Source organism: Vicugna pacos, chromosome 2 (genome assembly GCF_048564905.1).
Source record: "Vicugna pacos chromosome 2, VicPac4, whole genome shotgun sequence".
In the NCBI taxonomy this organism is placed as follows: domain Eukaryota; kingdom Metazoa; phylum Chordata; class Mammalia; order Artiodactyla; family Camelidae; genus Vicugna; species Vicugna pacos.
Window position 1 is genome coordinate 118706689 of NC_132988.1, and position 27418 is coordinate 118734106.

General features: G+C 50.7%; 1 protein-coding gene across 12 annotated transcripts in view; it reads right to left on the bottom strand.

The window, feature by feature from the left end:
• The window catches only part of AFAP1 (actin filament associated protein 1), a 131187-nt gene that overhangs the window by 55534 nt on the left and 48235 nt on the right, over window positions 1-27418 (bottom strand). For 11 of the 12 annotated variants that reach the window (XM_072946716.1, XM_072946712.1, XM_072946697.1 and 8 more), the window contains 4 exons: window positions 19771-19899; window positions 16703-16800; window positions 9001-9109; window positions 1055-1266 (listed from right to left, as the gene is read on the bottom strand). In XM_072946716.1, the coding sequence (XP_072802817.1) occupies window positions 1055-1266; window positions 9001-9109; window positions 16703-16800; window positions 19771-19897 (546 nt within the window). In that variant the 5' untranslated portion in view covers window positions 19898-19899. Of the gene's footprint in view, window positions 1-1054; window positions 1267-9000; window positions 9110-16702; window positions 16801-19770; window positions 19900-23299; window positions 23387-27418 lie in introns of those variants that run through there. The other variant, XM_072946676.1, reaches the window with a different exon arrangement.

The window sequence follows — 27418 nt, forward strand, 5'->3', positions numbered from 1 at the left end:
TCTTTTTTTTCATTCTTTAGTTTAAAATTCCCCCATGGCATCATCATTTTTGGCATATTCTAAATTTGGGAGAAATTCAGGCCACACATGTGGAAGAAACATGTACTCTCACGGAAAAAAAAACAACTTTTTTTTAAAACAAAGCCATTAATTTAAAAAAATACAATGTTCTAAGAGTCTAGTAAAATAAGATTCCCATAATTCACAAAAGAAAGTTTAAAAAAAAAGGGTTACCTGCTTCACTTAAAAGTGAGATACAGAATCACACGTTCTCGTGTGCTGTTTAATGATACAATTTTGAGTGATTTTCCCCCAGGGTTAATTTGAAGGAAAAACAAAAAACAAACACACACTCTGAAATCCATGATTCCAATAGTCAACCATGGTTTCTAAAGCTGCGAGGGGCGGGAGAGGACGAGGGACAGCGGGCCCGTCATCCTCAAAGGCTCCTGCTTCCTTACTAGGGTCCCTGGGGGAAGCGTGCCTGCAGCAGAGGGTCTGCCTCCTGCCCCTGCTTCCCTGTTCCTTACTCTACCTTTCTGTTCGGCCTCTCAGAGTTACAAAAAAAGAAAAAAGAAAAAAAAAGAACAGTCGGCCTTTAGCTTTCCAAAAGAATTTCCTTTCCCCGGCACTCTCCCCCACACCCCGCCAGGCCTGCCCGGCCCACTTCGATGACCTGGCTTGGAGGAATTCACTGACTCACTACAGATGACAGAATCCATCCTGTAACTTCTGGCAAGCTAGAGCAGCGTGCATTTCCACTGACATGAACCGCAGACGCTGGCCGAGGTGGGGGTGGTTTTGCCCGCTGGTTGCTTTAGGGAGCTGGCGGAGCCAACAGCGTTGAAGACCCAGTAGGCTCGGCCAGGGCTCCCTGCCCGCCCGGCCCGGGCCAGTGCCCGACCGCCGTGAGCTCAGCACGGGGCATGGAGCCCGGGCGCTTCCCTCTCCTTCCCGCTGACGTTAACGCTGCCCGGGTGCACATCCCATCCAGTGAGCCGCCGACGCCACCTGACCCACTCGACACGACAGCCACCACCTCGCAAGGCCCTACCAGCAGTTTGGTGTCTTTGATGACACAGAGCAGCTTGGTCCACTGGCCAAAGCGCTTCTTCCGCAGCAGGAAGGCACAGATCTTGGCATCCTTCACCAGGTCCATGGAGGCCTCCTCCGAGGGCCACTGGTGCCGCGTCTTCTTCCCCTTTCCATCCTCCTCCTCTTCATCGTACGACTCGTAAGAGCTGCTCATGGCATCAGAGTCATAATCTGTCAACAAGAAAAAAGGGAAGAAAAGTAACAAACCGGGTTACATCACCCTTATCCTGAAGACAACCCACAGACTCACGCTATTACAGGAGCGAATGAGGAGGGGACCAGGAAACGCTGATTAGCAAGAGCAGGGGAAGTAACTGAGACTTGGACAGTGGAAATTCAATGAAAAGTTTTAAGCTGAAGTGACTAAGAAGTCTGTATTTACAGAAACCACTCCTGGACCACTGGACATGGGCCTGGTATGCTGCAGACTCCATGTTGTTAAATCCTTGCCAAGGTCTTGCTGGGCGGTGTGACCCCCACTCTGCAGCGAGTTTCACCAAAGGAAGCGCCCACCCACAAAGTTTGCTCAAGTCGGCAAGCCCCCCTCCCTGCTGGCATCACCACACGCACAGACCCTTCCTAAGAGTCAAGATCCAACCCAAGGCCACCCCTCCTTCAGGTCATCCTTGGACTTTCAGACACTTACACCTGCCCCTGTCACTCGGCAGTGCGTCGTACTAATAATCTTCAATACTAGATTATCTGTCGTCTGGATCCCGTTCCCTCTTACCCTGGGGCTTTGCACATGCTGCTCTCACGCAGGCTGCCTGCTCATCCCACTCAGTCTCCTGCCTCTGCCCGGATGTGTGTCCTCACATTTCAGGATTTAACTTAGGGCACCTCCCCCACCAAGCCCCCCTGAATCACCAGAGCTGGTGCCTACACACCAAATTCATGTGTCGAGGCTCTACTCCCATGGGACTGTATTTGGAGACAGGACTTTGAGGAGGTAATTACGGTGAAACAAGGCTATGGGAGCGGGTCCTAACCCACTCAGCAGGACTGGCAGCCTCAGAAGAGGAAGAGGAGGAGGTCTTGCACTGTCCCCACAACATGAGGACACAGGGAGAAGGCGGCCGTCTGTAGGCCAAGAAGAGCGCCCTCACCACAACCTGACCGCGCCGGGGCGCTGCTCTTGGACTGTGAGAAAATAAACGTCTGTTGTCTTGTAACCCAGTCTGTGGTGCTTTGTTATGGCAGCCGGGCTAAGACACGAGGGGACATGCCCCTCTTCTCTGCTTCCACATTACCCAACACAAAATGCACCCCACTGTGTTGTCACTTCTGTTTGCCCCGCATCAGGCTGAGTCCCCTGTGGGAAGGGAGACCTCCTTGTTGGATGGGACTGTCCCAGCACTTAAAGTACCTGGCAGGGGGCAAGTAACAAAGACTTGCAGACGGGGAGCCATCAGACCAACTTACATCATCCTTGCTGAGCTCTCAGAAGGATGGTTGGCATGTTAGAGCGACTGTCAGTGACACTGTTAACCTCAGCCCTGCTGGATCATAAGCTCCTCGAGCCAGTGTCTGACTCCTCTCCGCCCTCCTCTCAAGACCCGGCACACCTGAGATACATTTGCTCTTCGTAATGTATCGAGGAGTGAACACCTAGGTGAGGACTGAAGGGCAGAGGCGGGGGGAAAGCGGCTGAGGGAATGGCGGCACGGAGGCAGGAGCGGCTGGGAGGGCAGACCTGACACAGGACAGAACTCCTGCTGCTCACTCCCTGGGACCTGGATTACATCTGTGCTCTAAAGTCAGGCTTGCATTTTAATTTCCTTGCAAAGAATTATTTATCAAGGTGGGAACAGAAAGACAGGGAGCTTAGGTGGAACTGTAAATCATGATAAAGAAGTCAAGGAAGGGTTTTAGGCAAGAGACTAAGGCGACTGAAGAGGTAACCTCGGCAACAGCGTGGACGGGCTGGAGCTGGGGGACAGACAGGGACCAGTCAGGATGCCCTGCGGTGATGTCGGGAAGGACGCTGAGGCTGTGCCAAGGCGGGCGTGAGGAGGGGCGACGTGCGTGGCGTCAAGGTTCTTGGTCACAGGCAGCGTGGAGAGAGGGTGAGAGAGAACTGTCCGGAGTCTCCTCCTGTGCTGTGCAAAGCTGACCCTTCCACTTGGGGCCAGACCTCTCCCCGCATCGTCCCCGCACCTCCCCCCACCCCCACTCACACCCCTGCCCCTGCCGGCATCTACATCTCCCCAACACCCCCATTTAACATGGTGGCCTCTAAATTCAAATCCCAATTACACTTAAACAAGAGTAACATTCAGCCCCTCAGCCGCACCAAGCACGCTTCAAGTTTTCCAAGTCACTGGAGGCTAAGGGGCCGCCGCACTGGCCGGCACGGAGGGGAACACTTCCATCATCGCGGGAGGCCCACTGGGCGGTGCTGGAGGAGGCTGAGACGCGCGCGGTGTGGAGACACAGATGCTGTGGGAGAGACGGGCTGAGGGCAGTGGCACGTGTGGGACACAGAGAGGATCAGAGAAAACCGCTGACCTCCACTGCCAACCAGACAGAAGAGCCTAGAAGAAGGAACACCATTTGTACAAGCACCAAAGACATCAAGCATTTCACAAACAACAGCGTGGAGCCTGCCACCTCTCAGTCGTATTTCTGCCGTCGCCACAGAGGCCAACTTAGGAGCTACCTTTGTGGGGAGGGGGTGCGGTGGGCCAGGGCCCCGGGGGGCTTCCAGGGCTGGCAACATTCTGTTCTGGACTTGGCGGTGGTTCCACACGTTTCACTTTATGGTCAGTCATTAAGTGTACATTCATACTTTATGTGCTTTTTGTGAAGTATATATTATAATGAAAGGTCTTTTTCTGAGTCCAGCGTGGCTAGAGCGCAGCGTACGGGGAAGAAGGCATGGAAGTGAGAGACCCCGCGCTGCCCGAGGTCCGAGGCACGCTGAGAGATTCCAGACAAAGTCCTGCTTTCTCTTGGAAAGATTAAGTTCACAGTAGCTTGGGGGACCACGAACCCCTCAGTGCTCAGCTCATTTTCTAGGACATCAAACTCAGGAAACATTTAATGAACAAATAGAAGGACTAATGAACAAATCAGTTATAAGCGGGGAAATTTGATTTCATTCATTCAACAATGTTTACGAGTGCTTTCAACGTGCCAGGCAGTATTTTTATACTGATCTCTGTGCGTCTGGATCCGGGGGTGAAGCCGGGAAAAGAGGAGGCCCGCTGTGCGCTCACACACACTGCCCCGCCGGCCCTGCAGCCGCCCGGAGCGGGGCGCAGGCAGTGTCTTCACCTTGGAGGAGACGAAGAATGATGCTGAGAGACCAGGCGGCTCACCCGAGACCACATCCTGGTGAACGACAAAGCCGAACCCTGATTTTAAACCGAAAAAAGTAGACTGGGCCCCAGCTGCCCTTTTCCTCGGGGGAACGGATTGAGGCCCACGGCTGAAACAGACAGTAAGTTCACGTCCCGCCTTCTTCTGGGAGAACAGGCCTGACAGACTCATTTTTAGAAGAACATCGGTTGACTCAGCAGGAAACCGAGCCTTCGGGAGTAACTCTGAGCCTCCAGGACAACCGGCTCCCTGGCAAGTCTCTCCGGGGGTTACTCAGCAGAGCTCAGGGGCTTCCCGGGGCTGTGGCAGGACATCAAAGAGTTCACTGTCTGGGGCTGGGATTTGGGTGATGTTAGGAGGTAATGAGGGCTCTGTGAAAAATTAAGAAAGACGCAGCACGTGGGGAGAGCAGAGCGGCGGCAGCTTGCAGACCTGGCAGTGGGAGGAGCAGGTGCTCTCAGAGATGGTGGAGGGTTTCGTCTGGGGGCAGAGTCAGGAGGGCGTCAGCGAGAAACCATCAGCCCCGGCATGTCCTGGCGTCCCTGTCGACGTCTGCACTCCGTACCAACGAGGAGGCAGACCCGAGGGCCAGCGAGAGGGCTGTGCGGGTCTTCACGTTTACGCGACGGTGCTCGCGAGGAAGTGCTTTTCTTGGGCAGAAACTGCTATCGCAGTGCAGTTCGATGGACCTAAGGAACACACTCATACTCTATTATTTTTAACTATAAAATGCAATTTTTAGACGTATACTCATACCCCATGAAACCAGAAATGGCATTTCAACCAGCCGCCCTTGAGGAGGGAGAGCGGAGAGAGGGTGAGCGGGAAGAGATAATGGAAAATAAAATGAAATATAAATCTGAGCCCCAAACCCCTGCAAGGTCTGCAGTGACGGCGCACACCCCCCAGAATCCCCTCCCCGCGCGCTCTGGGTCGGGGCAGCCACAGAGAAGTCCGTGAGCGATGCGGGAGGAGGGAAGTATACCCTGAAGGTCAGTGCAGGCCCCAGGCGCTGTGGACCTGTCGGGCAGCCCTGTTTGCCTAGGGCGGCGATGGGACTCGGAGTTCCCGACCTCTGGCAGCCCAGATCCTGGACAGGGGCGCACACAACTGCCAAGGCACCAGCTCCTCTGCCAGGCACCTGTGCCGCAGTCAGGAGGGGGTCGGGGACAGGTGGGCCGCAGCAGGTCCTGCAGAGCTCGGCGCGGCCATGTCCCCTCCACTCCAAGTCCAGCTCTCCTTCCAGACTGTGCTTCCAACCGGATGCTCGGGCCATGGCCTTCCGACTTGGACTCCTTCAACAGCTCGCATAACTCTGTGAGGTCTAATCGTCAAAGTAAATCATCTGTTCGACCTCATGGTGGCTCTGCTTGTCTGATCAAAGCCTGTTACAGAAATTAGTAATGGAAGCCTTCAGCCAGCTCTTATAGAGGCTGCTCAGAGCAGACCCTTAGGATTTTGGGGCACAGCTACGTCAACCTCTGATGAGAACTATTATTTCTGAGAAATGGCTCTTGGCTCACTGATGCCCTAAACGCTTGATCTGAGCTGCCCAACGTGGACTCCAGGTCATCGAACCCACCAAGGGGCACTCGGCCATCACATCAGTCTGCATCTCCCTCAGGCTCCATCAGGCCCAGCGGAACTAAGAAAGGAGCACAAGCAAGTAGCTTGGTGGCCCGTGGCCCCTATTCCGTCCACGCTGCCTCCTCCTCTCAACACCGACTCTTGAGTATGGCCCAGTGGTTTGCTCGGACGGTCAAGACTTGAGAAGAACTGGTAGCAAGGAATCTGCAGAAGAGGCTGAGAATGGACCTCCACAAGTGGGCTCAGAGCAGGAGGATCTGTGTATCAGGTGAATACATGGCAGAGACAACCTCAGCAGAAGACCATCTTCACAATAAGGTAACAGCACGACCCATTATGCAGACATCCGTCAGCCTCTTTGGCCAGAATTCCGGTCTGAGTGGAACTCACACACAAGTTGCATGGTGGCAGGGATGGAGGTTATGCCTGGAACTCAGCACATGGGGTTCCACTCAGGAAGGTTAACCAGGCCCCCGGCACCTCTGAGTGTCCCACCTGCACACGATGCTGTCCCCTGCGGTGTCAGCCAGCCACTTACTAACAGGTCATCGCTGGACCACTTGTACATGGAATCTTACTTCCTAAGGACAAATGTTTCCTCCAAACACACACTGACCTGGAAGTGGAGACAACAGGCAAACAAGTGGTCTTATGTGGAAGTTCAGTGTGGGTAGAGAGGTGTGTATGGAGGCCCGTGGACACGACATCAGTGGTGGTGCCTTTATGCCGCCCACCTAGCCAGGCTGGAACACTTTCCCTCAAATTCCCATTCCTGGATGGCTGTGGGTGAGGACTGGCCACCAGCTGCTGGGACCCACTGCAGGTGGGCGAGGATGCCAGGCACCACTGTTTGCTCAGCCGCCACTGGTCCACGGGCTCTCCTCGCAGCTCCGCCTCCAGGGCCCGGCCAGGTGCGTGCGGCTCTGTGGAGGCTGTCCAGCCTCTCCTTCTGGGCCTCCATGTCAGGAAGTGAGAGACAGGTGGGCTCCCATCATCCTTCCTCTCCCCTAGTCCTCGCCCAGCTTCCCTTGCCGATGGCCGGCCAACTCCACAGGTGTTTTGCTGGTTCCCACAACCACATCAGGTCTCATTCGTTACCCACGACACTTGTGATGGTTCTGCTTCTCTGATAAACTGCACCTGACCTGGGGCTCAACAGAGCTGCCCCAAAGCCAACCAGTAAGTGAAGGCGGGTGACCCTGGCCTGCCCTGGGACTCAGCTGGGCACCACCGTTCCTCTCGTGGAGCGGTCCTCACCCACAGTGGAGGTCCAACCACAGACATTTGATGGAAGCGCCCCGACTGCAGACTCGCTGTCTCCCAGCACAAGTCCCTGATTACTCCTCCTTCTGGAATGAGTTCAACCAAAGGTTCCCGCCTGTCAGCAGCTGAGGAAGGGCTTCTCTGGAGAACAAGACATGACACACATGCTATGTGGGGCTCTGCCAACTGAAAAGAGCGAAAGGCCCCCCCAAAGTCAAACACAACTACTATCAGTTTCTAGCCTTGAAAGTGTGTTGGGGGAGGGGAAGGAAGGAGGGGAAGGCCGGAACCAAAGGTTCCGAACGCTGGGAAACAGCCTCAGAAATCTTTTTTCTTTATTCATTGTTATCAGAAAGAAAGGAACCCAATTAAGTTTTGAATTATATCAAACCATTTAATTTTTTGTGTTTTCTAATTCATTTACTGTCTTCTGAAATAGTGGATACTTAGAAATCACCTGAATGCATTTCTCCCAAATAGTTCTAAAATGAAAGAAAATAAAATAGTTAACATACAGATCTCAAAACTCAGTATTTCATAATCTTCTCATCAGACCTGGCCTTTCTCTCATTCAGAGCACAAATATCAATGGGTATCGGGCTCAGTCTGCACTGGACTGTTCCGGAGAAAATTCAGAAAACGGGCAGGAATGTGCCAGGAAGGCCCTGGATTGCCAGGGCCTATGGTCCAGCTCCCTGGCTTCTGTCTGTCCGTCTTCAGGTCCAGAAAACATCCCGGGGCGGGGATTTCCTGTAACAACTGAGTTAGATTCCGCTTTGCTGAAATGGCTCTGCCTGTTTACTGGCAGCAGAGAGAAAGATCAGAAAAGTCCAAGTCTGTGTGAAGCAGAGACTTCAGGTGACGTTAAGACCTGAAGGTGAAGGAGGGCGGCTCTGTAAGCGACGGAGGAAGCGGGGTGGGGGGCTGGGAAATGTGAACGCACGGGAAGCCCGTCCCCGGACAGCAGAGCACACCTTCACCCCCACGTTACTCATCTTTCACCAGGAGAGCAAGTGGGCCTACCTCGGCCAACACAACTGCCACCCCACGTGAGACGAGCGCGCTGCCTGCCAGCCCTGGGGGGGAACAAAGCCCAAGGTCTAAAGGCAGACGCCAGAGACAGTTACAGGAAGGTGCTCGAGACGCCAGCGCATCCTTCTGTGCACGAACACGAAAGCCCGCTGCCCACAAAGGGGCGCTCCTGAGGGTCGCTCTAACTTAGAGGGAAGGGAAGGAAAGGAAGGAAGAGAGAGACAGGGAGAGAGAGAAAGGAGGAAGGGCGGAGAACGGAAGGGGGGAAGGGCCGAAGGGCTCTGCCTGAGATGCCCACACATTCTGTACTTACTTGCAGACACATATCCGCGTCGTGGCACCATGACGCAGCCTGGGGGGACGTGCCCAGTCGGCGGGAGGACCCCATGAAAACATACCTCAAAAACTCATTCCTTTTTGGCCAAAGGGAACACATTTCAGTGGCTGATATGTGTTCCCATAGCAACGAGATCTCGCTCATCTTGAGTCACAAGAAAGACAACAACCTGAATCACTAAAGGGACTTGGAAGACACCTTAGATGTTTCAAAGTACTTCCCTCTTCAGGTTCAGAATTTCCTGACCTCCCCATTTCCATGGTGTTGTGTAATGGCCCTATTCCCTTCACCCCAGGCAAGGGGGTGGGCTCCCCAACAGTCTGGCAAGCCGGGAGGCTGCTCCGGCCAGTAGACCTGACACTCACTTGAGGTGATGTATTCCGGAGCTTTTCCGGGACTCAGGGGCACAGCTTCCTCGTAATAGCCTTCCGGGAGGGAGGACGTCGGTAAGGGCGGCGGCCCGCTGTCGGGGGGCTGAGCAAAAAGGGGAGAAACAACAGAGCACAACCATTAGAAGAAAATTCCGTATTTTCACCCCACAGATGTCAACTGGCATCCTCCTCTTTGTGAAGTCTCTGGAGAAAAAGAACACTATCCTATGAAGACGTTCCGAAGCTCAGCTCCCGGCTGGATCCCTGCTGCCCGCCGCGGCCCCCGACCCTCAGCCCGGCCCGGCCACTCGCCACTCGGTCCTTGTCACGCACTGGCGGACGGCATCTCCCGCGAGCCCCAGGCAGGGGCGGCGGCACGCTCGCCCTCACAGACCCCGCGCCCACACCCTGACCTCCCGCATCTCCAAGCCGGCCTTCTCCCCGGCCCACACCCCCGCAGTGGGGACCTCCGGGCGCAGGGCCAGCTCAGATCTGCCCGCGCTCATCACAGAGGGGGCTCTAGTTCCACAGGGACTGAATACACGAGCGTGTCTGCCCACAGTCTCAGCAACCCCCTCCTGTGTGCCAGGGAAACTTTTTAAAAAAGAGAGAAAAAGAAGTCACCTATGAGCCAACCTCTGAAAGAGACTGGAAATGACTCTCCGGAGAAGGAATCTGCTCGTTACTCAGTGCGATCCTGCCACAATTCCTTGACGAGCTCTGAGACGAGGCAGCTGGCTTTGAAGCCGTAACCTCAGAACACGTTGGAGCCGCAGCTCAGGACCATCCAAACTCTAGCCCGCCCCGCTGAAGCACTGCGCTCTCAAACGCTCCTGATGACTTAGGGCAGACCCACCTCTTCTTCCCAAGGACACTTACAGGTCTGCTGGTGACATCACTCACTGGTCCTCACGCGAACAGAAACAGCTGAGGGGCAGGAAAACCGACACCTGCCTGGCTCTGTCCTAAGCGCCTTTGCACTGGCTACAAGTTACATCGGTCAGTCCCTCGGGGGTCCTTCAGGTGGCTGTTCCATCACCTTATGTTTTACAGACACAGATGGTGAGGTTCAGCGTCTGAAGCAGCCTGCTCAACACCAGGCGCTCGTCAACAGCTGGGGTTTTCAAGCACCAGGTCTGCCCATTACAGACCTCTTTCATATCCATGTCCCCTCTTCTCACTCTCTTCCTCTCTCGGAACTAGTGCACAGAGGCCTCAAACGGAAGATCCACTGAGTTCAGTTTCCAAGCAGAACACTGCTCCCAAGAAATTACAGAATGTGAAACCACCACGTTTCACGTAACTCAAGTCTGAATCCAAGAAGTCTTTTGTGAGTGACTCATCACCGCTGTGCATTCAACCCACTCCTTCCTCTCGCCCGATGAGAAAGACGGTTTACTCAAGAGCATCTGCACAATGTCCCTTCACACACTTGAAGGCAGTTGTTTCCCTGCGCCCCCATCCCTGTTCCGAGACGAAATCCCTTCGGCCCCTTCACACGCCCTTTCACAGGCTGGCTTCCGCTCCTCCGGCCCCAATTTATCACTCGGTCTTTTGCACTAGAAACACCAATAAACTATGAGACCTGATTTCAGCAGAGAAAAATACCAGCTTAGAAAGTGGAATCACTTTCTGACTTTAATTATCTATACACCATGGCACATCCAGGTCCTGCCTTTCTAGGTACAGTGATTCAAATCTGTTAAGAGTAGCAGCCAAAAATGATATGATCTGACTTAAGGCAGTGAGGGTTCGTGTCCTGTCCTGCCACGTATCAGCAAACCCTATTCCACTGACAGGAAGCTGGGAGCAGCACTCTACAGTGTACTCTAAACTCTCGGTGCTGCGGGCCAGCCCTTAGGAAGGTGCCCGCGCTGCTGAGGGGACTGAGGGCTGGAATGAAGGAATTTTCAGCAAAACAAAAACGTTGATAGTCTCAACTGCACAAATGGTTTCAGTCCCAACATCAAGGGTTTTGAGCAGGTGCTCTTCTTGGGAAAATAAGTTTTTGTCCAAATGGCACCCCATTTCATTCTGATCACTATTTAATTTGCATTCCACACAGCACTTGAGTAAACACTGGGAAATTATTCACACATATTTTCTGAAGTTTTCTCAAGTTTTATTTATACACGACCAAGAATGAGGGTCCGAGGGGCCGTGGCCTCTTCTCTTCCTTCCCTACCAGGAGGTGGGCTTCCACAGGAGAGGCAAAACAGGCTGACAGCAGGGCCAACAGGACATGGAAAAAATTCCATATAAAGCTACCACAGGAGTGACCCATGACACTAAACTCCAAGATTTTCCAAAGACAAGGAAAAAAGGAACAAGATGGTTCACGTCCACTAAAAGAATCACATCAGATTTCACTGGGAAATAAGTGGTTCTGTTGTTGAAATCACGGCTTTAGTCTCAACTCTGCAACTCGTAAAATACCTAATTTTGTCACGTAATCTCAAAGAATCTCATAATCCCATCTGTCAAACAGAGATACTGAAGTGGCTGTGAAAGCACTTTAGGAAGGATAAAATGTGATCAGCGGGCAAGGTGGAAAGGGCTGGGACCAAAACGTCACTGTTTCATAGAGACAGGAAGTGACATGGTGGTTCCCAGGGGCTGGGGGCTGGGGGGGAGTTGCTGTTTACTGGGGGCAGAGTTTCAGTCTGGAAAGATGACAAGTTCTGGAGATGGATCGTGGCGATGGTCACACACACTGTGCGTGTACTTTATGCCACTAAAGTGGAAACTTAAAAATGGTTAAAATGCAAAGGTTATGTTATGTATATTTTACCAGGATAAAAACCAACCTTGCTGTTGTCTGTTGGCATAATAAGGCATCACATTTACATAAGGTCTGGCCTTAAAGTCTCAGAGACTGAGACTGCTGTCCTCTACCCCATCTAGACATGATGGGACCCCCCGCCATATAAATGACCAAATAAAAATATTTCTAGAAAGGGCCTTGATTGCGTATCATGCAAATGGTATAGAGCCCACAAAGGAGTCTATACCTGGCTCTTTTCTCTTGGCCAGGAAGGCCCGAGAGCTCCCTAGCCTAGACTCATGGTAGCTCTGAAGCGGAGGAGGGGAGGAACAGCAGCACAGTCACCAACTGTCTCCATCAGACCCGGCTGGTGAGGCGGCTGCTGGGGGGGGGGGGCGGGGCGGCCAACGTCAACACAGATGGGACCCATTTCCGGATGAACCAGCCGCCTCTGCAAATGCTCTCTCAGCACTTGCCGCATACCAAGCGCCATCCCTCTGAGAGCTGCACAGCTCTCCTATGAGACAGAAACAGAAATCTGCCGAAAAGCACAGTCCTTCCCAGAAATGCTTTCATTATGCACACGCACGTTTGGGCCCACTCCAGTCTCCCCGGAAAGCGAGGGCACTGACGGGGCTGTGACCGTGCCGCATGCCACCCCGCGCTTTCGGACGTGAAAGGAAGTGCTGGATTCTGCGCAGCGTGCACCCAGACCCCGGGCCGCCGCCACCTGGACTCCAAGGGCAAAACAGGAACGTTCACTACCCCCTTCGCGTACAGAAGCGCCTTCCATATTACAAGACTGACTTCTCGCGTGGTCGTCGGCACTTTCTGTGAGGCAGCGTGAAGAGCAAACAAGCAGAGGAACAGACGCCACCTTCAAAAGGTCAATGTTTAGTTTAAGAGATTGTCAAAACGAGGCACTGCCGACCGACAGGTATAAAGGCTTCAGTTACACCAGATGCATAACTTTAGAGACACACCAGAAAAAAAGGGATGTCAAGGGATGGTTAATAATAACTGTACGAAGCACTGCTCAGCCCTAAAAGGGATAAAAAGGTGGAAGAGCAGTCACTTCTGAGATGCTGACACACCCAGCTGTGACAAACGGAGTATTCATTCAATACGTGCCGTTAATAAAAGAGTTAAAACTGCAATGGTGGTTCACATTTATGAGAAATAATACCTGGTTGGAGTACCCTACATCTTACACCAAAAACAAATCCTCTGCCCCTCAGAACTGCCCTGACAATCATCCCGAACTGCTCTGAGGGCCCACAGGCCCCTTGTGGTTTAACCCCCGCAGGGTGTCCCAGCCTCACCTGCAGACGACCCACCCACCCACTGCGCGTGACCAGCCACCCGGAGGGCACTGCTCTCCTCCACTCCATCGGGTCTTTCTCAGGCCTGTGCCTTCACTTGTGGTGAGCCCTCCACCAGGAACAGCCTCTGACCCTCCCCATCCTCACTCTGCTATTAGCTAATTCTCCTGAAGGTCAACATGCCAACAGCAAATGACCACCTGGACAAAGGCCCACTCACCAAAGGCAGACAAGGTACTGAATGACGGGCCTCCTTACTGAATAACGAACTCACTGAAAAACTAAGAAAGCACAGTGGAGCTGTCTTCAATCCACCTTCACTGACTCACTGAACTGATGGATGTCCTTCGCATCTGTAAAATGCCCTGACTGGTGTCCAAAATGCTAAACGTTTGTGGTCAAGGGGCTCCTCTCCACGGGGCTGACAAGAGTGCCACCAGCCGAGTCTGCACACCTGCTAAGAGATACATGCTACTGTATATAAAACAGATAAACAACAAGGTCCTACTGCGGAGCACAGGGAACTACATTCAACATCTTGTAATCACTGTAATGAAAAAGAAGTGTGTGTGTGTGTGTGTGTGTGTGTGTAACTGAATCACTTTTCTGCATACCTGAAACTAACACAACATTGTAAGCCAACCATACGTCGATTAAAGAGACCTCAGTGATCTACCCCAAGGAACAGCGTGGCTTGGAGGCTTAGGGAGGACCCTCCTGACATCCATGTTTAGGCACCAGTTGGGAGAAATTACCCATTGGTCAAACTCCTACTCAAAAATGATTTGTTTAAACTCAACATACCTAAAGCACATGCACATCTCTTTAGAACTCCCCACCTAAACCAGCATTTCTCACGAACCAGCCGTCAGCTGTGACTCCCTCAGCGGGAGGGCCGCTCGTCCACCTGAAAGCACGGCAGCCTGCCGCCCTGCAGCCAGAGACGGGGCAGGGCACGAGTGGGGAGAGTGGAAGGCACAGGCAGAAGAGGGAGAGAAGGGAGGGAACGAGGAAGAAACCGCATCTGAGGAAAAGTCCAAAGAAATGGACTGACTATTCTGTGGTCAAAAATAGTACAAAGCGTTGACCATCCCAAAGTATTCTTTGTCCGAAATGGCACTGAGGCCGATATCCACTCCGCCTGGCCCGGCACGTCGGGGACACGTATTTTAGTCCAGGCCGGATGGCTGGCACTCTGTGCAGCATTAAATTGGAGGCACGACATTCATATGACCACCCCCACCCTCTGACTGCCTCTAGATGTCTGCATCTCATCTGCATCTCACCTTCAATCCTGGAACGCCTTTCCCGACCTGAAATGAGGTGGTGAGGTACAAGGCACGGCATATTAAGGTGTATCACAAAGGTGGTTTAGAAAGAAAAATGAGAGTAAACCAGAACACAAAAACCAGGACATTCATGTACTACTGAGTTCTCATCTAGTTCTTTATCTTGTAGATACACAATATATCAGTAAATAGGATTAATACCACTGACATAGACTTCTGGGCTGTAATTCTGTATTATATCTAAAAACATCAAATGAGATAATGAAAAAAAGCTAATCAAGTCATAGTTCCTACAACAAACACGATGTTTTTTTATTAAAAAAACGAAAACAATAATTCAAAAGAAGTTTATAAAGAAGGAAAAATACATAAAGTCCAAAAAAATTAAAACAGTACATAAAAATCTTATGCTCTCCACAGTGGAAAGAAAATGTATAAAACTAAAGAAAATGCAAATGTGGGCTATACATGTAATTTAAATTTTTCTAGTGGCCACAGAAATTGATGAAATTGATTTTACTAACACATCCTCTTTAACTCAATATATCCAAAATATAATTCACATGTTATCAACGTAAAACTTCCTGAGATCCTCTACATCCTCTTTCCCATAAGCCCCCGCATCCAGTGTGTACTTGAGGCATACGGCACATCTCAGTTTGAGGGGGCCACACCGCAAGTGCTCCGTGGCCACCTGAGGCTGGTGGTCCCTGCCCTGGAGGCTCAAAGAAAACATGCCTGAATGAGAACAGCAACTTCCTGGGAAGAAGGGATATAGTTGACTTTTTTCTTAGGTTTTTTTTTCAACCGACTTTCTACAGTGATCTTCTTAGAAATGCAGCATCTAAGGCCCCGTGCAGACCTAGCGGGTCCAAATGCTCATTTTAACGAGCTCCCCGGAAGTCTGAGAAGCACCAGCCAGCACTGGCGGGGCTCACGGCACGCGAGGCACACACCCTAAGCACTCGAGGTGATACCAGCTCTTTCAATCCTCACACAGTCTCCCTAAGCAGGTACTATTATTATACTCGCTTTAGAAATGAGGCCTCTCGGGCACAGAGTTCAAGGGACAGTCTGAAATCGTACAAGTAATGGCAGTGCTGGGACCTGGAAGTGGGCAGCCGTGCTCCCCAGTCTGCACCCCGGACCCTGCTACCTCAGGAGATCCCAGCTCAGGGACAGCTTATAGCTCCTAACAAAGTCTTCTCAGATCCGTGAGTCACGGTGGCATCGGCTTTGCTGACACGCCTCCCCAAACAGTATCACAGAGAAAAGGCTGACTTGAAATCAAAAGAACAGGTTACACCTTTTGCCTTCCCCACTTACTATCCAACCTTGAGCACTAACGTATCTTCACTGAACCCACATTTCTTTTTCTGGAAAATGGATATACACACTATTCACATGTTTAGAGGCATTTTAGGGGTTCTTTGAGGTCAAGTTGTGAGGGTTAAATGAAATTATAAGTGAAAAATAGCAAACATGATCTGTGATAGGTGGTAGGAACCCAAGAAGTGCCAGTTTCCTTCTGTCCCCTCTAAAATGACGACTGGGTACATACTGGACACAAGCCACACGCTGGGGCCCAGGCAGGACAGAAACAAGTGAGATGTGGCCCTGCTCCCCGGCAGCTCTCCTCCTGGTACAGAGAGAAGCAGACGACACACACAGAAAGCCAGTATTAGAGAGTTCCTAAGTAGCTGATTTTGCTCTCATTTTGAATGAAAGTCTAATTTCCCTGAGCAAGCAAATCAGAAAACAGCAAAAGGCAGAAAAAGCTGAATGGTCTATGAAAAATGGCTTACGTGAGTATCACCAGATTGCAAAAATAGCAAAAGAACTCCAAAACAAATGTTGAATGCAGAAAATCAAATAAAACACACATTCCTGGACTATGTATATATTTTTCTTCTGGGAAAAAAAAGGGGGGGAAAGCATATTTAATCCCAGAAACAGCATGAACAATGAATGTTAAAGTTTCACACTAAGTTATTCAAGTTCAGAGTTAACCCAGAAAGAGGGGCAAGTCTCCACTATCATTGTTTTGCCTGCTGAATCATCTAATTTTTAAAAATCCGATTTAATTTGATTTCCACGGACATGCAGCTCCAGCAATTTTCAAAGAAACACCAGCCTCTGAAAGGAAGGCTGCATTTACAGCCTCCCACTTAGCTATTACTAGCAGCCCCAAAACCACAGTCAGTGTGTCTTGGGCAAAACGGGGCCTCCCTTCTCCCCGAACTGGGCTTCTATCACCTGCCCCTAGAACCGAAAGTGACCCGGGCATCCAGTGATTCTGTGAGGGTGAGACTTTAACTCACCAGCCACGGCTGCGGGATCTCTGGCAGAGGCATCTGGGGAGGGGCCGGCAGGCTGTTGGGGGTCTCCGGCTTTGCAGCATGATCTTTCACTTCAAAACCTGTATCAAGTGAAACCACAGAACCGGATGAGCAGGAGGAGAAGGACAGCGCCACTAGCGGCCATCACCTCCTCGGCCCACAATGAATACTCTGCAAACATTCATCTTCCCTAATTCTTTACAGCAATCCTGCAAGGTAGGTATTCTTCTCCATTCTGCAGGTGAGGATCTATGGCTGAAAAAAACAGGTTAAAGAACTTAACTGAAACATTACCAGGTAGAAATAATGGGGCCGGCACCAAAGTCTACACTGTCCCCTCTGCGGGCAGCCTCTCAAAGGCAAGCTGCCTCGCAAGCTGCCTCTTCTGAACTGCTGCTCAGGTCAGAACTCACCCACGTACTAAGGGGGCAGGTGCCTTCCTGGGAATCAAAAGTCTGTACTGCCTGATGTAAGCTAGTACCCTCAGGGCATCATGTTCAAGCTGGGAAGACACACATATAAGCAGTGGACTCTCAGAAACCGTGGTGAGCGCTGTACCAGTGAAGGCAGCGAAGTATTATTTATATGCCAAGAGTTCACCTGGAAAGCCTCAGAAAAATGATCACTCAACAATGATCATCTACAACAGGTCCAACATGATGCTACAGGCTGCGGGGAGAAAAAGCCCTGACCTGTGGCGGCTACAACAGACACCGGCAGCCTGGCAGAGGGCTGGAAACGATGAAAGAAAGAAAAGAGAGACAGGGAGGGAGAGAAGGAAGGAAACAAATGGAAACGACCATCAAAACACTCAGTGGATGAGTTTTAAGTGTATAAAGAGCTGAAGAGAACATTAGTGAACTGGAAGAATAACAGTCACTACATCCAGAATGAAGTGTGGAGAGAAAGGGGACAGAGGAAGAGAAAAAGGGAAATCGGGGAAAGAAAACAGCAACTTCTGAGGCCAGAGGCCCAAACTGTGGGGTGTTCAGACCGGCAGTCTGACGTGGCCGAGAGGCGGCTGCACGCGGGGGGGCGGGGCGGCTGAGAGAAGCGCCACCTCTAAAAACAAAGGCAATGGGAGGAAATAACCGCCAGCAGTTGCGGAGCGTCTGCGATGTGTCAGGCACTGGAAGTGCTTCACAGCGCGAGGTCACAGGCTGGGAGATGGGCAGAGATAGAAACAAAGGCAGTTTGACTTTACAGTAGACACGCGTGACCACACGTCATGAAGGGCCTCGTAGGCAGCCCGAGGGCCGCGGTTCATCCATGGACAACGGTAGGTAACGAGAGAGTCCAGGCAGGGAAGCAGCAACGTCATTCAAAGGTGAACATTCCACCTCTGTCCCCTCTCCCACTGGCTCTCTCTAAACTACCGCCCCCAGAACACGATCCTCACCCTGCACGCCGTCTCAGCGACTGGTCCCACCATCCACCCAGGACCTCATGCAGCTCTCGTCCAGTCTGCTACTGGATCCTCAGCCCGCTGCGCAGACTGACGCGCAGAGCAAGCTTTCTGGAACGCAAACCTACCTGTGTTGTATCATGGCCTCGTACACTAAAAACCAAAGAACTGTACGTTCAAATGGGGGAAGTGCACGGTGGGTGAATTATATCCCAATAAAGCTGTTTAAAATAAACCTCTACATCTCATCCAGCTGTCTCCTACCGAGCCTTCAAGATCCCCAGCCCCTCCCCCACTGTCCCTCGCTGCGCTGCTTGGGGTTCCTCTCTGAGGTGCCCGCCAGCACTCTGATGCTCTCGCCCAGCTATTCCGTCTTACATACTGTGCACAAAAGAGGGAACACAGAGGGCCTGAGGCTGCTGTCTTTACAAGGCCCTGATGGCAAAGTTGGTCCTTGGCTGGCATCTGGGAACGTGGATTTCAGAAGTGTTCCCACTGCTCCCTAATTGATGAGGTTGGTTGATTCTGCGTAGACCGAGCAAACAATATGATTTATGCCAGACACCTGCTGGGATGGTTAATTTTGTGTGACAATTGGACTGGGCTCAGAGATGCTCAGAGAGCTGGCAGGATGTGATTGCTGGGTGTATCTGTGAGAATGTTTCTGGAAGAGATTAGCATGTGAATGGGTGGACTTAGTAAAGGGGCTGGCCCTCCCCAACGTTGGGGTGCATCATGCAATCTGTCGAGGGTCTGAATAGAAAAAGGCCAGGGAAAGGTGAACTCCCTCTCTCTGCTCGAGCCAGGACACCCATCCTCTGCCTTCCTCCTCGGACACTGGCGCCTTCAGTCCTCTGATCAGGACGTACACCATCAGCCCCCCGCCCGACTCTCAGGCCTTCAGACTGGGACTGAATGACACCACTGGCCTTCCTGGGCCTCCAGCTTGCAGGGAGCAGATCATGGGACTGCTCAGCTTCCATAAGCATACGAACCAATCCCCAGAGTAAGCCTCCTCTTCCTCTCTCCGCACCCCTCTGTCCTGCTGGTTCTGCGTCTCTGGGGAACTCTGACTGGTAAACCTGCTTTTCTGGGAGCCTGGGACTTTGGCACATGCCAGGCTGAGGGTGCTATGTGACCAGCCCCCTAAAGCCCTTCGGCACTGAGTCTCTGGCGAGCTTTCCTGAACAGAAACATCACACACAGGCCACTGTGTTTTGTTGCTGAGGAAAGAGTGTGATCTGTGTGACCCTCCGGGGAGGCAGAGCAGAAGGAGGGCTGTCTGCGGGATCCTCCAGGCTCGGCCTGAGTCTCCTCCCCTATAGCCTGGCTGTACATCCTTACCACCTCTGTAACAAACCCTGGGCATGAGAAAGTACAAGAACATGCTAGTGGATCTCCCAGTGTTGGGGTGCTCGTAGGGAGCCCCCCAACACACCCACTATTCCATTGGATCCTTAAGGCTTTATCTTTCTAAACCCGGTGACAAACACAGTATGTGGCACCTCGTAAGGCCTTCGGCGACAACTGGATGAATGAAGAAGCTCATTCATGAGTGCTTTTTAGAAAGACAGTAGAATCAAAGGTGGCTTAGAGGCAACAAGAGACCAGAAGAAGAGAAAGGAGAAGCCTGAAGGAGCCACACCTCTGGATGACTGTATCCTCAGCAGGATGTCTGTGATAACTGCCTTCTTCTCCCGGACAGTTGATGTTAGATATTCGTGGTCCAGGAGTTCAAGAAAGAGACGAAGTTCAACTATTAACTCTTCCATTGCTGAAAACAAAGAGAAGAAAGATACGTGAGTGTTTACACTGCTCTCTAACTGATGAGGTTGGTTGACCCCAATTTGCAGATGTCAAAATATGAATGCTAAATTGTATGCAAAGCATTTCTCTTTTAGCTTAGGTTTGAATACTGTTTTCCAACATGAAAAACAAGATAGTTGAAACCAGGTCATCTAAAAGATTCATGCACCATCTCCTAGATAAACATGCCACTCTTTCCTTCGCTTTTGCTTTGAGGTGAGGATACCCAGCTGGGAGGCGCTCCAGAGCCAGGCTGCCGACAAACGGAGCAGAGACCTGAGGGCCTGACGTCATTGTCTGGTGCCAACTGCATGATATTAAATTTCAATGTCAAGAAGGAGGTGGGAGTTTAAAATGCCAAAGTGTTTTCAAATAACCACTAGGATGTGATTTCGGAAATTCAACACTCAACTCTCTGCTTTTGCAGGGCTGGCTCCCTCCCCAGGAAGACTGTGAGCATGTTTATCCAGCTACAACAAAGACGCGGGGTGGGTGTCAGGGAGGACTGTGACCTAAGTTCTGGTCCTGGCGTCCAACATGTCTCTTCTTTCTGGGATTACGGCAGCCCTTCCCTCTGACAGCCACGAGGCTGGACTACGCAGCTGGTGTCAGCAATTTTTACACACGGTGTAAACCTCTGAGTGATGCCAAAACCCTTTCAGAGCGTCCACGAGGTCAAACTCGTCTCAGGACACTATGATGTTATTCACCTTTTCTTGCACTAGTAGTGCAAATGAAAGGGTGATTAAACTGCTGGCATCTTAGCACCCATCAAAGCAGTGACACCAAACTACACTAGCGGCCGCTGTATTCTTCACTTCTATACTAGCAGTCAAAAAAAAGTGAATAAAGTTTTAAATGCTACTTTCACTCGAGTGTCTTTGATGGAGCAGCACAAATCACTGCTGCGTCAGATCTCAGCCCTGGCGGCCCCCCGCCCTGACCGCGGCGTGGGGACGGGCGTGCGCGAGGCGCCTCCCCGGCCGGCAGAGAAGCGCGCGCTGCTGTCTGGGCGGCGAGTCGCGCTAGGCCCCCTTCTTCACGCAGCACGAAGAAGAGATGATAGGCAAGCTACAGTCACTCAGACCGGAGTCTGTGACGGACATTTTCTGAAGAACAAAGCAAGCTTATCCCGTCAAGATAAAGAATGACAGCATTTGTTGCCAATGATAAAATTTGAACTTGCAAGTGAAAGTAAGAATTTCGAACACGTGTATCCACCACGAGGAGCCTGACGGCTTCTCAACAGAGACTCCTGCAAGTGAGAAAAAGTGAGAAAGAAGATCTCCTGCTGCTGCATGCCGCCGTGTGTCAGTATCTGGAGACCTGCACAGCTCGGGGAACCAAGACATCATAAAATCACACGCAGGTGAAGAGCGGTCTAATGCGCAAAATAAGCTGAAACATCCTAACGTAAAACGGCATGAAGTGGTCTCTGACCCAGCTTCAGAGCCCACGTCACAAGTAGCCTTGAACAAACTACTGCTTGTTGAGTTTCGGTATAGTGTCAAAGGGTATTCACAATACCTGAAAAGGCACTAACATACTCTCCTCTTCCACGCACATGTGTGTGTCAGGCCAGACTGTGTGCGCTTCCACTAAAACAATGTTTCACAACAATCTGCAGGCAGAAATGGACGTGAGACCCCAGCTCGCTTCCGTTAAGCCTGATACTGAAGAGCCTCGTATAAATATAAAACAATGCTACTCTTTCGTGGATTATCTCGTTTTGGTAAATGCAGTTACATTTCATAAACATATTAATAAATCTCTTTAAAAACCTTTTTAAAGTTTTAAATTCTAATATAATAAATATCTACAGATATAACTACATTATAAAAGCACTTTGGGGTCCTCAATATATATTTTGAGACCAAAAAGTTCTAAGGAAAAATGTTCAAGAAGCGCTGGTCTGTGAAACTCCCCAGCCTAATTTTCTACAAGGCTACAAGACCCTCCAGAGAAAGATTCTGAGGCCACCCTCCTCTAACTACCAAAGCTCTCATAATTCTAGACTAGTAGGCAGAGAAATGGCAAATGAGTTCAGAGGCGACGTGGCGTAGGATGCTCCCTTTTCCTAACTGGGTAACTTCCGAAGCTTCCCTCTCTGAAATGAAGAGGCTTTGCTAAGTTAGCCTTTAAGATCTTTTTCATTAGTTTGACACAACATTGTAAAATGACTATAACTCAATTAAAAAATGTTAAATAAAATAAAGTAAAATAAAATCCAGAGCAGAGAAACCAGCAGAGCCAACTTAGACTTCTGACTTACATAACAGTGAGATAATAAATTTCTGTTGTTTTAAGCTGCAAAAAAAAAAAAAAAAGATCTGAACACTGGAATTTGACACAACATTGTAAAATGATTATAAATCAATAAAAAATGTTAAAAAAAGATCTTTTTCATTAGGAAAACAATTTCTTGATGATTCTAAATAGAAAATAATCTCATCTATACTCTGAAGATGATGGGTGGCCAGCATTATTCATAATACTAGAGACAACTCAATGGCCATTGATGGATGAATGGATAAATGAAATGTAGTCCATCCACACAGTGGTATCTTATTCAGCCTGAAAAAAGAAGGAAGCTCTGACACTTGCTATGACACAGAGGAACCCTGAGGACATGATGCTGAGTGAAATAAGCCAATCACAAAAGGCCAAATCCTGTATGATTCCACTTATACGAGGTCCCTAGAGTTGTCAAACTCATAGAGACGGGAGGACGGTAGATGGCAGGTGCTGGGGTTGAGTGGACAGGGAGTTAGTGTTTGATGGGGACAGAGTTACAGTGGGGATGACAGAAGTTCTGGAGGTGAGGGTGGTGGTGATGGTTGCAGTACAATGTGAATGGACTTAATGACACTGAATTGTATACTCAAAAGGGTTTAAAACAGTAAAATTTATGCTACGTATCTTTCACCACCATAAAAACAGTATCAACCATGTCCCAAAAAGGGCTGCTAAAAGCTATAAGCAAAAATGTTTAAGATGTTTATGGGTCTATGTTAAACTCAAAGTACCCATCCTCCCTCCTGATTCGTATACTCTATTATTAAATGCTTCTCTTGTAGCCAAATTATATTATGCTGCAGGATTCCACCTGGGTTCCACCTACAGCATCAAAATATCTGAAGAGAACCAAAGACTGCCATCTGTCCCAACTCATCCTAAGCCTGAGCTTCCCTTACAGAGTTCCCGCTGAGGTTTTATGCAGGTCCCTCCAGGCCGGGTCCCTGCCTGGCCTGTACCCCCAGCTCAGAAAGCAGCCCCCTTAACCATTAGGTGGACTCTTGGCAGCCGTATGTATACCACCAGGTCCTGCAGGCCACCTCCCGCTCCCACGTCATAATTAATTGGACCACCTTAACCCAAGCTGGTCAATCAGATTCTCTCTCTTGTATACACTGCCTGGACCAGGAATGCTCAGTCAGTTGAGAGCTCTTGACCAGAAGACACATGAACTCAGGAGCTACGGAGCCACCATGTTTAGGCACGTGTGCGCCAGTGGGTGAAAGTCACTAATGGAGAAAGAAAGAATAAAGTGAATACCCGGCGCACACAGAGATACACCCAGAGGGGAGCGGGGAAGCATCAGACAGACAGGGCACTGAGCGGACTCCTGAGACCTTCCTGGACTTTTTTCAGTTGCCTGTGAAACCGGGCCGCACTTGAGTTCCACAAGACACCTGCATCCTTCTAATAAGTTTTCATTTCATTGTTTATTAAGCTACAGTGTGGTTTTCGCCTGAAACTGTAACCAAAAGATAGATTCTCAAAGCGAAGCTCTTTGCACCTCAGACCGCAAAACATCCCCAAATCAGAGAGTTGTCATTGTTAGAGAGGTCCCCCCTTTCCAGAATTTGCACAGACTAAACAAACCACATTTTACCTTAACAGTCCCTTCGAACTCATGCCTAGACTCACATCCCCTCTCTCCCAGCCTTCCCTAAGTCAATATCCCCAACAGGCTCCTCCCTACTAAAGTCTGAAATTACTAAATCCATTCATCTCGTACCAGCTGTACTGATAACTGGGGGCTTAGTGACCTTAAGGTTTCTTTTTGCTTTTGTCTTTTCCTCAAAATAGCTAGTCAGCTGGTTAAGGGCAGGCACGAGGCTCTGCTAGTCTCTGACAGCTTCTAGCGCCTAGAGAACCTGTTACATAAAAGGCGTTGTCTGGGCATTTACACATGACACTATCTAATCCTCAAAATAATGCTGCGAAGACACGATCGTCCCCATGTATGGGGGAATAAGAAGCCAGGGCCACTTTGTTTGCTTTTCTTTAAGCAAATCCTTACACAGCAGTCAGAAGCATCGGGCACTGTTCCAGTCCCTTTACACGTATGACTTCATGTGTGTTCCCAACAACCCTATGAGGTAGAAGCTGGCCTTGTGCCCATTTTACAGGTGAAGAAACTAAGGCTCAGAGAGGTTGCCTAAGGTTACTAAGTGAGCAAGTGGCTAAGTCTCTCCAGTTAATCATTTGCTCACAGCCATCCCGCTAGAACATAACAAAGAATCTGAACACAGATCTGAGTCCAAAGGCCCTGCTTTGACCATTTTATGATAATTACTCTATGGATTATTTTCTAAGATAAGCCTGGCCTGGTGAGTGGCTGTGGCCAATTTTTTTTATGGGCAATAGAATGGTCAAATAAAACTAAGAACACTGGTCCCAGAAAAAATGAGGAAGATGAACAGGAAGTTTCTCCAGAGCCTACATCGTGCCTCCGAGAGCATTATGACCGTGTGCTGAGCCGTCCAGCTCCCCCACTGGACTGCCAACCCTGGTGTGAGGGACAGCTCTGTGGACATTGCTGGGTTCCTTCCGGTGCCCCACAGTATTCAACACTAACCATGGACTCAGCAAAAGCACGTTGAGGGAAAGGGGACCACCTCCCACAGCTACCAGACAGGACGTACAAAGGGTCCCCCTGGATGCCAAAGCAAGGAAGGAAGGAGAAGTTCTTGCAATCAATTTTCAGATTAACACTCTTTCATATGAACATAGCTTTTCTCTTAAGATCTAAGGGTGGTCACCCACCAGAGCCCTAGGGATTTGCATATAAACGAAGCTCTTAGGAAACACCTACACCTAAGCAGGGTGTAGCATCGTACAACTCAAGTCTGCAGGGCTTCCAGAAGATCTGGGGAGCCCTCCGGAGCCATCACGCTTCCTTACCACCTGTGAGCCGGCTCTCTGTAGGTCGGGCAAGCAATCAGAGTCCAGGCATTCAGCGTTTCCCCGGATGTATTCTGAACGGCCTTCTCCGTGTGCTCCCCAGGACCACCTGCCCAGTATCCAACTCTTCCACTGCCTGACCCACGTTCTCTCCTTCGGGCCGGAGGGGCTGCTTCTCCAGGGCCGAGTAAGACCTGCCCACACGTCTCTATTCCTCCCCGCCGCCAGCCAAGGCCGCCGTCACCACACAGGCTTTTCCACTTTCCCGGCAAAGCGTCGTAGCCGCTGCAGCTCCTCACAGCTGTTTCCTGGAGTCCGGCCACCCCACGTGCGCACCACGTGCCAGGCAATACGGGAGTGCCGCATGCACATCATGACTGACCTTCACGGTAACCCTCGAGACAGGCCCTATTTTCACCATTTGACAGATGGAGAAAGTGAGACTATGAAAGGTTACGTCCTTGCCTAAGGCCACATAGTTAAAAATAACCAGAGTGGGAACTGTAACTAGGTCTGCTTGATTTCAACGTCTCTGCTTCTTACACCATCACACTGCCTTTAAATTCTGCTCATGGAGGAAGAGGATGTTAATTCCTCACCATCTATGTTCAAATCACCTACCTCCCATGACACGGACAGGCTGTCCACACAACTATATCGTTCAAGGCCACTGCTCAAATGGTGCTTCACATCCCTACTGACAGTCCTGCATAAAAAACAGCATCTCACAACTGGAAAACAGCTGTAGATAACTCACCCAACTCTCAACTTACAGATGGGGAAACGAAGGCTCGGAGAATCAGAGACCTACCCGAGGGCACGGTCTACCGTACCTCTCCCATTGGTACACTCCAAACACAGGCCAAAGGGATTTGCATTCAGAATAACAAGTAGTTATATTCGGATATACAAAATATTTTGAGTGTATTATCTCACTTGATCCCCACAAGCACATTATCTTTGAGATTCAGAAATGCAAAGGGGCCGTGCACGTCAGCCAGCTGCGCAGGGACACACCCGAACCAAGGCTCCCTCCTCTGCTTAGCACCCCGACCTGACGTCCGTTCTCCTGCTCCAGACAGAGCGGCAAAGTCACTGAACACAGACTGGGAGCGGGACAAGGAAATAAATAGCTAACTTTCAGAAAAAATATGTTTTCCCAAATGCCCACACCACACGCAGATCTGGCCACAGAAGCTGCAATTCCCAAAGCAACAAGGAAAGCACCGGAGGCACTGCTGGACACACGCCACGCACTGAGGGGCGCGGCTCCCTCGGCCTCACAAGAGGCTTCCTGGTCGGCGGCTCTGCTCTCGCCGACCTGCCGAGGGCTGTCTTCCCTGGTCCCGAATAAAGGGGGAAGAAGTGAGTACAGAGCAGAAGGGGCTGCAGACAGAGAACTCAAGAGCACACACAGTCTTACGTGGCCAACCCTCTGCCACTTCAGGTAAATCCCTATGCAGGTGTGCCAGCCGGTTGACTTATTTTGACAACATAAAAAAAACGGGTGGTGATTTCTGGGACCAAGAAGCCACTTCACAGGAATCGTGCTCACTGTAACGCCTCAGTCACAGAATGTGAAAGTTCAAAGGGACCCCGAGTCCCCGAGTGCCTTTATCTCCCGCGGGAGGGGACCGAGGCCCCGAGAGCAAGGGACCTGCTGTCGTGCGACGTCTGGTACAAGAGCCGGAATCAGCAGCCAGCGACCTGCCACCGGGTGGCATGCCTGTTGTGCAGGGAACTGCTGACCTCACGCAGCTCCTCTGGAGCGAGGACAGAATCCCTAGGCCCTCCTGTGGTTTCTCAGCATGCTAAACCACCCTGCGTGAACACATCCGACAAACAGCAGGAAAAAATCCTCCTATAATTGGCTCTAGGGAAATACAGGTAATTACCCTGAGATGTCCTGCCTCAGTTTTGGAAAAGGCAGGGACGAGGTCATGTGTTCATGTCACTCCGCGTGCACACGTGTGGCCCCTGCGTGTTCTCCTCAGTCCCCAGGCTTTGGTCACGTGTAAAACACCGCGAGCTGTTTGCATTCTCAGTTACAGCCCAGTGACTTCACAGAGCCAGGACGGCTGCTGGCGGGCTGTTTATTTCGTATGTTTAACCAGGATGCTTCCCAAACAGCTCTTGCCTTCAAACTTCTAACCTCGTGCAGAAGCTCCCAGAAACTCCACCTGACTAATTCCCACTACCTAGTCTCTAACCTCCCACCCATTCCCAGGACTCCCCACAGACCGCCCAGCTCCAGCTGACCCCCAACTTGCCAGCCTCCACCTGGCCTTCTCACTTGC